General features: G+C 40.8%; 1 protein-coding gene across 4 annotated transcripts in view; it reads right to left on the reverse strand.

Annotated features, from left to right (window-relative positions):
* Positions 1 to 14637, reverse strand: part of LOC148843962 (CLEC16A-like protein) — a 132472-nt gene that overhangs the window by 25618 nt on the left and 92217 nt on the right. For all 4 annotated transcript variants that reach the window (XM_088958874.1, XM_088958871.1, XM_088958872.1 and 1 more), the window contains exons 22-23: positions 12429 to 12588; positions 12120 to 12286 (exon numbers count right to left, since the gene is read on the reverse strand). In XM_088958874.1, the coding sequence (XP_088815000.1) occupies positions 12120 to 12286; positions 12429 to 12588 (327 nt within the window). The remainder of the gene's footprint in view (positions 1 to 12119; positions 12287 to 12428; positions 12589 to 14637) is intronic.

Genomic DNA, 14637 nt, shown 5'->3' on the forward strand with positions numbered 1-14637 from the left:
AGAACCCCCTGTAACAGGTCTGAAGCACCTCTGTAACAGTTCTGAAACCAAGAACAATCCACCCCTGTAGTGTACTGGACACTTCTGGGCTGGGCTCTGACTTCTGTTGTCATAGCTGTAGGGCAATACCTCTTTGGCACCTCTGGTGGTCGAACCTAGATTGTGACCACCCTTACGATCTGTACTAGGACTGTCTAACTCAGTCCTTCCACCTAGATCTGTTCCACACAGATCTCTCTTAGCAGCCAAATGGCTACTACCTGCTGCAAGATTTCTAGTAGGGCATCAACTTCTGGAACAAACTCCCCTTGGGCCCTACAACCAAGAGAAACCCTAGATAAAGACCTTGCTGTGTTCTACGGTCAGCCCTAGGGTTTCTTCACAGTGGCCGAGATAGGAGAGAGAAAAAAAGGAATAGAGAAGTGGAGAAAAGAGGCGGTTGTAACCAGTCAGACCGATTAGTGCTCTGATACCATGTTTGCTGGAGAACAGCAGCCGAAGAAGAAGAAGAAGAAAAAAGGAGATCTGAGAATGACGGCTTAGTCACTTCAGCCGGCCCTAGAATCTCATATAAGTTTTCACAATGTAATGTTACAAGAAAGGACTAGAATGCCCCTGATTAGTGATGGGACCCCTAGACATAAAAGGAATAAAACAAGTTTAGGCCCAATAACTAAGGCCCATAATAAGCTCAAGAACTTAAAACATAAATAAGACTAACATAAACACTAAACCAATTGAACCAACAAATGTTTTGGATTTTATAATTATTTGACAAGTGAGGAGTTTAATATGAACCTGGAAAAATGCCATATTGTGATAACTGAGTTACTATCAACAAAGCACATAATCCCATTTAGCATGATTGGACCAACATTTGTCAAGGTGGATAGACACATCATCGAAGAGAATGACCCCTGGAGAGTGCCTCTGGAAGAAGGTGATCACTTCAAAATTTGGCATAAAAACCTGGATTTCGGATCCAGTAGAAGCAACTGAATCTTATGGTTGTGGTGCTGATTTCATGAATGGCAAACAAAAGTGTAGGTGATTGGTCTAAAGTAAGGTTTTGGACAGATGTCTGGTGTGATGAAAGACAATTGAAACACATATTCCCTCAACTCTACAGCATAGTGCAGAATAAGGAGTTGATGGTGGAAAATTACATCATTAATGGCATTGTTACCCTTTTTTTATCAATAACTTGAATTTTATTAATGGAGAAAAGTAATCAGTAGGTACAAATTCAGAATACAGTCACTGAGATAAAACCTCTTCTTTTCTCCCCCATAAACTCTTTCTTTTTGCTTATGACTGTTGAAAAAGTTCATCTCTCCCCACCCCTTGTATGGCTAAAGCATCAGCTACAGAATTAGCACTTCTTTTGACCCAATGCCACTTCCATGTCTTTATCACTGTTAATTGGAATCCATATCGAGAAGACACCCCAATGATTGGGAATTGGAGGCTGTATTGGAACTGTTGCAGAAATTACAATATATGCAGTGCCCAAAGCTACTCTAGAGCATGTAAAATGGGAAAAAACTGGGGCCTTTTTTATGAAATCTTTTTACAAAGGTCTGATGGCATCCAGTTCCACAAACTTCCCTGCCTCCAAAGTTTGGAACTCTACAGGTCCCTCTAAGAAAGCCTTCATTATTTGGCCTGCCTCTCTCAAAAAATGTCTAGCCACAAGATTATCTCCTTAGAAGAGATATGGCATTGAACAACAGCCTGTGTATGCTGCGCAACAGGTCGGAGGAATCAGTAAATCACGTAACTTCGCATTGCAGTTTTGCCGGGCAACTTTGGTTGCTCTCCAGAGTTCATAATAGATTTCACAAATAGCTGGAAGAAAATGGCTTAAGCAAGAGGGGAGTTATTTTATGGTGGCTAGCACTTTTGTTGTTTATGGGCTATTTGGGCTGAAAGGAATGCCTGCATCTTTGAAAACAGAAGTGAATCAAGAGAGGGTGTTTTTTGGCTAGGGCTTTATATATTTTGTATATTCCCAGTGTACAGGCCTCTGGCATACATGGGCTATCATACTTATTTTGATATTGTGTCTTCCATTTGTGTCTTCAGAGCATCAGTTAGAAGGTGTGCTTGCTAAAAGGGCTTATTCATTCCAAGTTTGATAGTAATGTAAGCAAGCTGGTCATGATTATACTCTACGCACAACTTGAAGGGGAATTTGAAACATTAAGTATCATAAAATACTGGTTATAGTGGTATTTATGTACATTTGAGAAACTACTTACATATACCTCAACTTTCAAAAACTTATAGATGCCTTATTGGCCGGCCTCACATAACATAAACAGGACCGCTGTTAGTGCACTGTTTAGAGCCGTTAACCTTATTCCAAATACTTTCATAATACCAATATTGCCCCAGATTCTATGACGAAAGAAAAAAAAAACTCAACCCAGAAATGGGAGGTGAGTTTTGCTGGTTCTGTGTGACTTGTATTCAGAATGTTGTTCTTTTCTTAAGCTAGTATTGAGAACAGTGTTAGAGGCACTTTCAGCACGGTTCTGAAACTTCAAGTATCGACACACCTGTGTATTGGCAGAGGTGTATCGCTACTTAAAACCATGATCTTTTATATTTTTTTAGTGTTTTTCAAAAGTTGGTTTCTATATATATATAATCTTCTTCAAGATTCTCAACGGAAACCCTACTGCCAAGCTCATTTCAAAGTTCAAACATTATTCATTTTTGTAATACCAAATAGAAGTTTCATTTCAAATACCTCCATTTCCAGCAGTGATCTAAATGAAGCCTAACAAAATACCTTGGAGTTTGTTGGAATACCCTATATCAATCAAAGAGCTGAACTTGAAATTCATTTTTTTCCTAGAATAACAGAAGCTAGATCAAGCTAGATCTTCTTTTTCAGCAGACCTTCCTATTACAATATTACATGATGTCAATAGACCATTCGGCTCTTCTAGTATGTAGAGTTATGCTGCTGATACAAACAGGAAGGGGTTGTCTTGTTGTTGATTGTTGAGCAGAAAAGAAGAAGAAGAAGAGAGAAGAGGCTGCAGACTTAAGGCCTCAAAAGAACTGCTTCATGCGAGTGAAGCATTTGTATTTATACTATACTGGCCGTACAACACAAAAGGACTACAAAATTACAAAAATACCCCTGCGGGCACTAAACCTGCGTACAGTACATATAATACACCTGTCAACACTCCCCCTCAAGTTGGAGCATAGATATCAATCATGCCCAACTTGTCACAGAGACCTAGGTGTCTGGAATGATTTAGCCCTTTTGTAAAGATGTCTGCTAGTTGGTCTTCAGAGCTGATGTGCATACTTCGCCTGTGATGATTTTCTCTTTGATAAAGTGCTTGTCAACTTCAATGTGCTTTGTTCTATCATGTAGTACCGGGTTGGCAACGATACTTATAGCTGCCTTGTTGTCACAGAGAAGAGTCATGGGTTTGTCAACTGGAAAACCCAACTCTCCCAATAGATTCTTTATCTACGTACCTTCGGCTACTGCGTGTGCCATTGCACGATACTCAGCTTCAGCACTGGATCTAGCTACCACGGTTTGCTTCTTACTCCTCCAAGTAACAAGGTTCCCTCCAACAAAGGTGCAGTAACCACTAGTAGACCTTCTGTCACTTTGAGATCCAGCCCAATCCACATCTGTGTAAATTTCAACTCTCAAATGTCCATGTTTCTGGAATAGTAAACCAGCACCCAGGAACTTCTTAAGATACCGTAGTGTTAGAATTCAGGTCTGCCTTAGAGTTCGGCCTGACTGAGTTCAGTTATGTAGAAGAAGAAAGAGTGATAGAGAAAGAGAGAAAGAGAGAAGAGAGAATTCTGGTTCCAACTGAAAGAGTCAACTTGACTTCTCCCATTCGGCCAGTAAGTATTTATATTATTATTAAAACATAACTGAAAAGACCTATGTACCCTTACTTAAGTTAAGAGCACATATTTCAACACAACATTACAGATCAACAACATCAATCAAGGTATAAAGACAGAAATACCCCTACGCTAACACTCCCCCTCAAGCTAGTGAGTATACATATACTCCCAGCTTGTTACATATGTAGTCCACTCTTCCCCGACTCAAGCCTTTTGTAAATAAGTCAGCCCACTGATTTCCTGTATTAACATGTGTAGTGTCTAGCTCTCCATTCAGCACCTTCTCCCTCACAAAGTAACAGTCAACCTCAATGTGCTTGGTTCTTTCATGAAACACTGGATTAGAGGAGATATGAACTGCAACCTGATTATCACAGTAGAGCTTCATTGGAGTGTTAATGTTGTACCCTACTTCCTGTAGAAGGTTCCTTAGCCACACTAATTCACAAGCGGTATGCGCCATAGCCCTATATTCTGCCTCTGCACTGCTTCTTGCCACAACCGTCTGCTTCTTACTTTTCCATGTCACCAGGTTACCTCCCAGAAACGTGCAATAGCCTGTAGTAGACCACCTATCAGACATAGAACTGGCCCAATCAGCATCAGAATACCCTTCTATTTCAAGTTTTCCCCCACTCTTGTATATCAGACCACGACCCGGGGCCCCTTTTAGATACTTCACAATTCTCAGAACCGCATTCCAGTGAGGAGTCAGAGGTTTTTCATGAACTGGCTTACCACACTAATTGCAAATGAGATGAGGAGGAAAACACACCTGGAGTTCCAGTCATGTGATCGGAGGCTCCAGAGTCAATGATCCAGGGATTGGGTGTAGATGCCAGACAAGCTATACCTGAGTGAGCAAAAGTTGCCATGTTCTGCTGTGATTGGATAAACCTCTCATATTCATCACGGGGAACACTCACCATCTCCTTCATGGGACCATCTGTGGATGTAGGAGGCATCTGGTCAGATGAATGATTCTCCTGTTTAAAGTTGGAACTTGAGTCACCGGTCGCGGCATGATTGGCCCAGGTTGAGGGAGGACCATGTAAATCATAACAATAGTTGATGGTATGTCCATCCATACCACAATGAGTGCACTTCCTCGAGCCTGAGCTACGTCCTCTACCACGGGCTCCCCCTGAATCTCTGCTCCCAGTACGACCACCACCACGATTATAAGTAGACCCACCATTGCCACTTTGGCCATATGCAGAACCACTACCAACACCACGACCAGACTGAGCTCCCCGAGCTCCACCTCTACCACCACGGCCTCTCGATGCAGCAAAGGCCGATCTATCTGAGATATTAGAGTTCTCAGTAGATCCGATAGAAATCCTCCGAAGTCGAGCAAATACCTCTTCTAGGGACGGAAGAGCTGATCCCCCTAATATCTGAGCCCGTACTGGTTCATATTCAGACTTTAGTCACATCAAACTGTTCTCTCTGTTGTTGCTGAATCTTGACATTAGAAGTGAGAGGATGATAGACATTCAACTCATTGCGTATGTTCCTCATGTTGGCATAGTACTCCTCAAGACTCTGATTGCCCTGTTGCAGATTAAAGTACTCTTGATAAAGCTATCATATCTCTTCCTTCAACATGCACAAAGAAACCAGCATAAACCCTAGCACTTACTGGCCGAAACACTAGCAAATGATCTGAAACACACCTCCTATTTAATCCATAACTGATATCAAGAACTGAAATCTCTTACCTTATCGCTGAAGTAACACCCATGCGAGCAGGAGAGCAGTCCACACACAACAGCCACTTCACACACAACAGCCACACACAGTTCGGTCCTTTATTCTTCCTCTACTAGGAGAGGGCGATCTCAAAAATCACAGCAACCGACCACATACGACCTGATTGGAGGCATAGAGACCCCCAAGGGAAGAGGGCGATCACTCCTTTTCAGCCCTTTCCCTTATCTCCAATCGAACATAGAAAAAAAAGAGGAAAACCCTAGATAGGGTGCGCAGAGAATGAACCTTAGGCAAGCAGAAATCTAGGCAGATTTAACCAGCTCTGATACCATGTTAGAATTCAGGTCTGCCTTAGAGTTCGGCCTGACTAAGTTCAGTTATGTAGAAGAAGAAAGAGTGATAGAGAAAGAGAGAGAGAGAAAGAGAGAAGAGAGAATTCTGGTTCGAATTGAAAGAGTCAACTTGACTTCTCCCATTCGGCCAGTAAGTATTTATATTATTATTAAAACATAACTGAAAAGACCTATGTGCCCTTACTTAAGTTAAGAGCACATATTTCAACACAACATTACAGATCAGCAACATCAATCAAGGTATAAAGACAGAAATACCCCTACGCTAACACATAGTATTCTCTCCACTGCTTCAAGATGAGTGGACCTAGGTGCATGCATGAACTGGCTGATGACACCAACAACATATGCTATGTCTGGACGAGTCATAGAGAGGTACAACAATCTTCCTACAAGCCTCTGAAATTTCTTCACATCCTTAAGAGGTTCACCTTGGCTGTCACTTAACTTATGGTTGGGGTCAATGGGAGAGTCAGCTGGTTTAACCCCAATCTTTCCAGTGTCCTTAAGCAAGTCTATGACATATTTCCTTTGGGAGATGAAAATACCCTTTTTTGATCGGGCAACCTCAATTCCAAGGAAGTATTTGGCGGGTCCTAGATCTTTCACTTCGAACTGAGTGGCAAGGAAGCCCTTCAAACTTTGAATTTCATCCTCCCAGTCACCAGTAACAATTATGTCATCCACATATACTATTAGGGCAGCCATTTTACCTTCTACCCTTTTTACAAACAGTGTGTGATCTAACTGACATTGCTTGTATCCCCTCTGCTGAACCGCAGTATGAAATCTGCTAAACCAAGCTCTTGGTGACTACTTCAGCCCATATAAAGATTTCTTTAACTTGCACACTTTTTGTTCACTTCCTTGAGCCAAAAAACCGAGGGGTTGAACCATATAAACTTCCTCTTCAAGGTCACCATTCAAGAAGGCATTCTTGATGTCGAGCTAATGTAGATCCCCATTCAGATTTGCAGCAAGAGAGAAAAGTACTCTAATAGAGTTCATTTTGGCAACAGGGGCAAAGGTTTTTGCATAATCAACTCCATATACTTGAGTAAAACCCTTTGCCACTAAACGAGCTTTATACCTCTGCACAGTTCCATCGGCCCCATGCTTAACAGTGAACACCCATTTACATCCAACTGGAACCTTACCCTTAGGGAGATCAACAAGTTCCCACGTAACAGTCTTATGAAGAGCATCAATTTCTTCCTTCATGGCATTTGTCTATTCTGGTACTGAGATAGCTTCTGCCATATTCTTGGGAATAGGGATACTGTCAATGGAGGTAAGGAAGGACGAAATGAAGGTGAGATGTTCTCATAGGAGACAAAGTTGGAAATGGGGTGTTTAGTGGTGCACAACCTAACACCTTTCCTGTGAGCAATAGGAAGGTCAAGATCATTAGCAACAGGGAGGTCAAGACTATCATGGGGAGTCAAGTTACCTGAGAGAGTATGATCTTCCCCCGAGGAGTTTGATGGCACTTGAGGTACAACTTCTGAATTCTCCACAACTCTTGAACTTGGTTGGCCTTTATGACAACGAGAAAAGACACAGAAAGGTGGAGGATCAGGAAGAGAAGGTGAAGAAGAAGAAGGATTAGGAAGAGGAGGAAGAGAAGGGGGGAAGGAGAAGGATTAGGAAGAGGAGGAAGCTGAACCAGTTTCTCCTCATGCCTACACTCCCCCTGAGGAGAAACAGGAAAGACGGGCTCATCTTCAAAGAAGGTAACATCCATGGAGACATAGAATCTCCGAGAAACAGGATCAAAGCAACGTTACCCTTTCAGAGAGAATGAGTAGCCAAGAAATATGCATGGGATAGCACGAGAGTCCAATTTTCCCTGGGTGGGAGAAAGGTTTTGGACAAAGCACCGACAACCAAAAACACGAGGAGGGATAGAAAGAAGAGGGGCCTTAGGAAAGAGTAGCTGATGTGGGGTTTTGTACTCTAACCAATGAGAGGGCATTCGGTTAATGAGGTATGTAGAACAAATGACAACCTCAAGCCAAAAACGTTTGGGAACATTCATGTGGAGTAGTAAACCACGTGCCACTTCAAGGAGGTGTCGGTTCTTCTGTTCAGCCACACCATTTTGTTGGCATACGGGCACAAGAGCTTCGATGAAGAGAGCAAAGAACTCCGTGAGGTCACTATGAAAAAACTCTTTTGCATTGTCTGACTGAAATATTTGAATCTTGTTCTGAAATTGGGTGAAGACCATCCGCTGAAAATCTTGGATAATTTTTGGTACTTCCTCACGGGTTTGCATTGGATATACCCTGAAATAATCGTCAATGAAGGTAATGAAGTACTTGTAGCCACTCTCAGAAGGTAAAGTACTAGGGCCCCACACATCAAAATGCACAATGTGAAAAGGAAACTCAGATTTACTATTTCTTTGAGGAAATTGAGTTCTACATTGCTTGCTTAACTGACACGTTTGACAAGAAAAATTAGAAATAGACATTGAAAACCAATTTCAAGGTCTCAAAAGACAAATGACCCAGACGACAGTGCCACAAGTACATTTTACTCTTTTTGAGCTGACTCAGACTCTGTAACATGAAGGCCAGCCGTATTCTCCAGCATGTAGAGTCCATCAACCATACACCCCCTACCAATCGTCCTCCCCGAGGCCAGATCCTGAATCACAAAATGGGTAGGGAAAAAAGTCACAGAACAGTTTAAGAAATTTGTAACACTACTGATTGAGAACAAATTCATAGGGAATTTTGGAACATGAAGAACATCAGAAAGAGTAAGGCTGAGGGGAAGAGAGAGAGTTCCTTGACCAGCTATGGAAGTGTATGATCCATCAGCTAGTCTCACTTTATCTATTCTGGAGAGAGGGTGATAAGATTGAAAGTAAGAGGACATACTAGTCATGTGTTTTGACGCTCCAAAATCGATGATCCATGGAGAGTCAAGGTTGTGTGAAGAGGCATGGAAAGCTGTGGCAAGATTACCTGATATGGATGCAAAAGAGGTGGTGGGAGGAGCATCCATCTGGCGAATTGCTCTACCATAAAGCTCCAAATGGTCACAGTAGTTGTGTTGGCTATGTGCTGTTTGAGTCACAGTAGAAGTGGAGGACTGATTCTCCCGGTTAACCATATTGGCCATGTGGTGTTTCTTGATACTTTGTTGCCCGGGTCTTCTAATTACATTTGAGCCTTGCTTCTTAGGTAAATCCTAAGCCCACTTTGGTTTCCAATGGAGATCCCAACAAGTATCTTTGGTGTGCCGGGGCTTCTGACAATTAGTGCACCACAATCTTTCCTTATTCATGATTCTAGGTTTAGAAGTACTCAAAACAAAGGCACACTGCCTTACAGAGCTGTTACAGTCCACAACTAGGCACTTGATGATTTTCGGTTTCACAGAGAACCAAACACAAACACTGCAGCTGCTGTACTAGTTTGTATGACCTACCCTTTGTAGGAGTCCACAAAACAACATACGAACACTGCACTTGCAGTGTAGCCAGGTCTAAATGACCTACAACTTTACAACTTTCATGCAGCTTCTCAGTAGGAACAGCAATACAGCAATACAAGTGGTGGTTCACCACACCTAATCGGCTGATATCCACTTTCCAGGGCAGCCGAACAGTCAGTTAGGGTTTAGGGGTCAACAATAGTCCCTTAGAGAGCTGAATAGAGCAGCACACAGTCGAAGGAGGGAGAAAAAGAAAACCGAACAGTCCCTACTCAGATTTTAGGACATTAACAGTCCATCGAAAGAGGGCAAGAAGAGAACCATAAACAGAGAAACTTCAGTTCAGTACCCAGATCACCCAAACTGTGAATAGGCAGTACACGCAGTACACTCATGGACCCAATCTTCTCTGCAGGCCAGAACCCTTCTTTGTACATCTAGGATGTTTTTCCACAGTCTTCTTAGCCGAGCAACCCCAGAAAACATGTAGCAGAACTCTTTTCTGCGCTAGGAAGTTGAACAGTCAGCTCTCTTGTAGCAGAACCATACTCGGTAGAGGAGACTAACCGCAGCATTAGAGAATGCTTCCTCTTCCTTGTCTTCGAGCATCAGGACCATAGCTCCTACGCAGCAGTGAAGAGAGACCTCAGCTGGTTGTTATCCAGGTCTAGTCGGTCCTACTCTGATACCATGTTGAGCAGAAAAGAAAAAGAAGAAGAAGAAGAAGAAGAAGAAGAAGAAGAGGCTGCAGACTTAAGGCCTCAAAATAACTGCTTCATGTGAGTGAAGCATTTGTATTTATACTATACTGGCCGTACAACACAAAAGGACTACAAAATTACAAAAATACCCCTGTGGGCACTAAACCTGCGTACAGTACATATAATACACCTGTCAACATTGATCATTTTAATTTTTGGCCTGATCAAAAGATTCAGGGGAAAACATAAGGTAGATGCATCCCTTCCCCTTTTCTCGCAAGTGACAAAGACAAGCAAGAAAAGATTAATTCCCATTTGCGAAAACAATGTTTCAATTTGAAAAGAATGCATCTAGTCTCTGGGACTTTATGATTTACCATTTTCTTGGGAGAAGAAAAAGATAGAGAGGAAGAAAGAAAAGAAGAGAAAAAGAAGAAAAAAAGAAAAAGAGAGGAGAGAATGACATGTTTTGAAAATTTAATCAACAGTTTAGGACAACTCGCTCCTTTAAGTTTTAACAGTTGGAGTTAACGTTTGAAAGATCAATAAGGTCTGTATAAGTTGTTTTTAAAAGTTCAGGGTATATATAAGTAATTTCTCAAATGTACAGAGTCTATACATGTAATTAATCCTTTATATAAATAGCAAAAGGGGGCAACACACACCCCAAGACAGCTTTCTCCCATTAGTCTAGTAATGCTACTCCAAGTACTATGGTTCCGAGTACTGGATACAGTGACATTCCAAATATTTTGTCACCATTTTGAAATTGGATTGGGTGAACTATGTTCAATGGGATCAATCCGTCAAGATGTACATTGGTGGAAGGGGTAAATTGGGATTTCTAAAAGGAGTCTAAGCACATTACATGTTATCTCCATGCAACAATAAATCAGTAGGAATTTTTTGTTCATATCCACTGCCATGGAAATTTAGGTGAATAAAATCATCACTCCAGGCCTTGTGAGAGGATACAAAGAAACTGTTTGAGTGAGATACCGAGGTTGATAAGGAAAGGTTCAGCAAACTAGAGAAAAGGAATTAGGTGTTTGCATTTCTTGCCAGGCTGAACCCCAAGTATGATTTGACTCAAAGACAGGTACTTAGTCATGATATTGTATGCTTGTATTTAGGGGGAAGGAGAATCTAAGGGTTGCTATGAGGCTCTGCTCCAGCATGGAACACTACGCTAGCACCTTCTAAGCAAAAAGTAGCCTCAAAAAAGGATATACAGACAGATGTCAAGGAATGAGTGTGACCATTGTAGAAAACCAAGGCATATTTGTGATTCCTACTGGAAGCTAAACCTGAAGCTGAGACCTTCTGGGGTTACTAAGGGAAAATTCAGGCATATTTGTGATTTCTACTGCTGCTCGTACTAAAAGTTAAATGCTGCCCCAGAACAATATAGAAAATTCAGTCATCTTCTGTCTCTCTCTGACAATATGACAACCAAAACCCAAAACCTTCCCTGCTCAATGATCTTTAGACCCCAATGTCTGCTCATACTATCCAATTAAACATTCAACCCTCCAATTTTAGTCTCAAATCTACCCAGAAATCATCATATATGTAAGGAAAAGGTTTCCCAATCAGGTAGACGACTCACATCTATCTCTTCCACATGGAATTAGGGCATGGCAAAATTGCCCACTGGATAGAATCCCTCAGGATCAGATATATGTTCACTCACCCAATCAACATCAGCAACATATTCACCTTGAATTGAGGTGAACACATGACTACCCATGAAATGACCTGACTAGAAAACCTGCTCCGTGTTTGTGTGTGCACAGACACCAAAAATATAAAATTATTGTATGCAGTCATGAAATGAGCTAAGAGGAAGATGAAAATGATAATGTCAGGATTTACACCTATTTTTCTTTATCTGCTTTACCGGAAAAAAAAAGAAAAAGAAAAGCATGACAATAGTAATGTTTCTGCAAGAAATCCAGAGAGATTAATTAGAAATTGTAGTAATAAATCAGATGATTTTACATACATTAGTGCCAGCTAAGGGTGCCACAACACGAATAACTCCATAATTCTGCTTAAGGGGCAACTCTTCTGCAAGGAGAACCCACCCAGATGTTCCTCTAGAAATTGCTAGAAAGAAAAGGTGGCGTTCTTTCCCTCTCTCAAATGCAATTCTACAAGCCACTGCATCAACTGCACACAGCATCCAAATGCAACTGTCTACAAGTGAAAGACCTGAATACAACTCTTTACAAGCTAAAAACATCTAAAAAGAGTAAAATTCCCTCAGTCCTTTTGGTTTCTAATACGTGTAGTAGATAAAAGAAAATCTAACCTATGTTGATTTCGGTGCCAGGCTTCGGGCCCAATAAATCTAGACCTGTCGTCTTTGCTCGTGAGCTTACACAGAAATCCACTGCAGAATGGATAGGAGGTTGATCTGGTAAAGAACCTCCAATAGAAAAAATCAGAAGTTGATGACGAAGTACAAAAACCTGAATATCAAAGAATATCAGAAGTTAAAAACAGAAACATAAGATTCCAAAAAATCTTAAGGCTCAGTTTCGGAAGAGTACAAATACAAATATGTACAATGCAAAACCTTACATATTGTATTTCTAAACCTTGTAGTTGCACTGTACATATTTATATTTGTACTCTTCCCAAACTGAGCCTAAAAGAAAAAGAACAGCACTAAATAACAGTGAGAAACAATGGTTAATACAGAGAGAGAAAAAGAGACAGAGGTTTGGTCTAGCAAGCTTCTTGAGGAAGAGGGTAAAAATATTTCGTAAAGAAAAATAAGAAGGAAAGAGTCATCTATAATATGTTTGAAGAGAAGATCATACTAAAACAAATTAATTGGACGGTATCTATGAATATGTAAATTAAAAACCTTATATAAAACTTGTTGACAGCAATATAAAAGATTCTAACACATGGGGGAATATTTTGAGATGCGTTCTAACATTATTTTGATTCTTTTTTAGCTTCATGGGGCTATACAATACTATTTTGTTTGGGAACCCATGGAAATAGAAGTATTCATGGAAATATTAGGAAATATGTAGACATTCTAAGCTATAGGAACTGGCACCAAAAGTGAAGGCTCAATGCCCAAAATAGATGACTGGACTTTTTATCCAGATGGGTTTGGCTCGAGAGATTGGCTCAGGCCTGCAAGATGTCAATCAGTCCTCAAAAATTAGGTGTAAATTTGAAAATTAGAGAGAAAAAAGAAGAAGAAAAGTAAGAGCAGCAGTACAAGAGAAGAAGATGGCAAAAAGAGGAGGAAGAAGAAGAAAGGTTCGAATTATTCTTCCTTTTCTTCTCTAATCCTTTTTATTAAGAATTAATGTTAAGGTAATTACAAGTATGCCCTTAAGTGGGTAGCCAGCTAGGTAGTAACATAAAGAGATCAAACAAAAAGGAATAACAGGCCCATTAAGAGAGGCTCATTAGCTAAGAAGAAAAAGAAAAGATATTACAAGAGAAGATACTGGGACCCATTTGGCCCAGTCTCTTTACACTCCTCCTCAAGCTGAGCATAGATGTCAATCATGCCCAACTTGCTTATATAGTGTGTTATTTTCCCTCTCGGAACTCCCTTGGTCAAGATATCAATCAATTGTTCGTCTGATGTGATGACTGGCAAACAAACTCCTCCTGAGGAAACTCTTTCCATTATAAAATGTCTATCAACCTCAATGTGCCTAGTTCTGTCATGTTGGACAGGATTTTGTGCAATATTGATAGCTGCTTGGTTGTCACAGTAGAGCATCATTGGCTTTTCGTAGTCAACCCCCAATTCTTCTAAAAGGGATCGTAGCCACAGTAATTCTGACACACCATGTGCCATTGCCCTGCATTCTGCTTCAGCTGAGGATCTAGCAACTATAGACTGTTTCTTACTCCTATCATCAATACATCCTACCCAATCAGCATCAGTGAAAGCTTCCAGCTTCATGTGTCCATGTTTGGCAAATAGAATGCCTTTCCCTGGAGTACCTTTCAAGTAACACAGAACCCTTTCTGTACCAGGTAAATGAGTATCTCTGGGAGAATGCATAAATTGACTAATAACACTTACTACATAGGAAATGTCTGGCCGAGTTGTTGAGTTGGGCCTAGTTGTTTTTTATTCTTATTTTAAGCTATTTAGTTAGGAAGTTGGGCTTTAGGCCCATTAGTTTATGTTTTTAAGTTGTGATTGCTAGCTATATTAGTAGTCGCCCTACTAAGGGCATCCTTGTAATATTTCATCCTTTAAGTTAAGTATAAATATAATAAGGGGATGGCGGCTAGGGTTAATTCAAGAATCCTGGTTGACTTCCTACTCTTTTCTCCCTCTCTTTTCTTCTCTACTACTGAAATCTTTATCTTCCTCCCATTTTCCTTTCATAAGAAATTCAACTAAATCTACAATCAATGATTTCTACTTGGTATCAAAGCAGGCCAAAGGTTCATTGAGTTGTTTCCTCATGCAGCCCTAGATCGACCAACTGCATGGTGATTTAAGAGGCTGATCGAAGTTCTCAGCTAAT

The sequence above is a fragment of the Nelumbo lutea genome, chromosome 8, assembly GCF_056320005.1.
Source record: "Nelumbo lutea isolate HS-2025 chromosome 8, American lotus-T2T, whole genome shotgun sequence".
NCBI lineage: Eukaryota > Viridiplantae > Streptophyta > Magnoliopsida > Proteales > Nelumbonaceae > Nelumbo > Nelumbo lutea.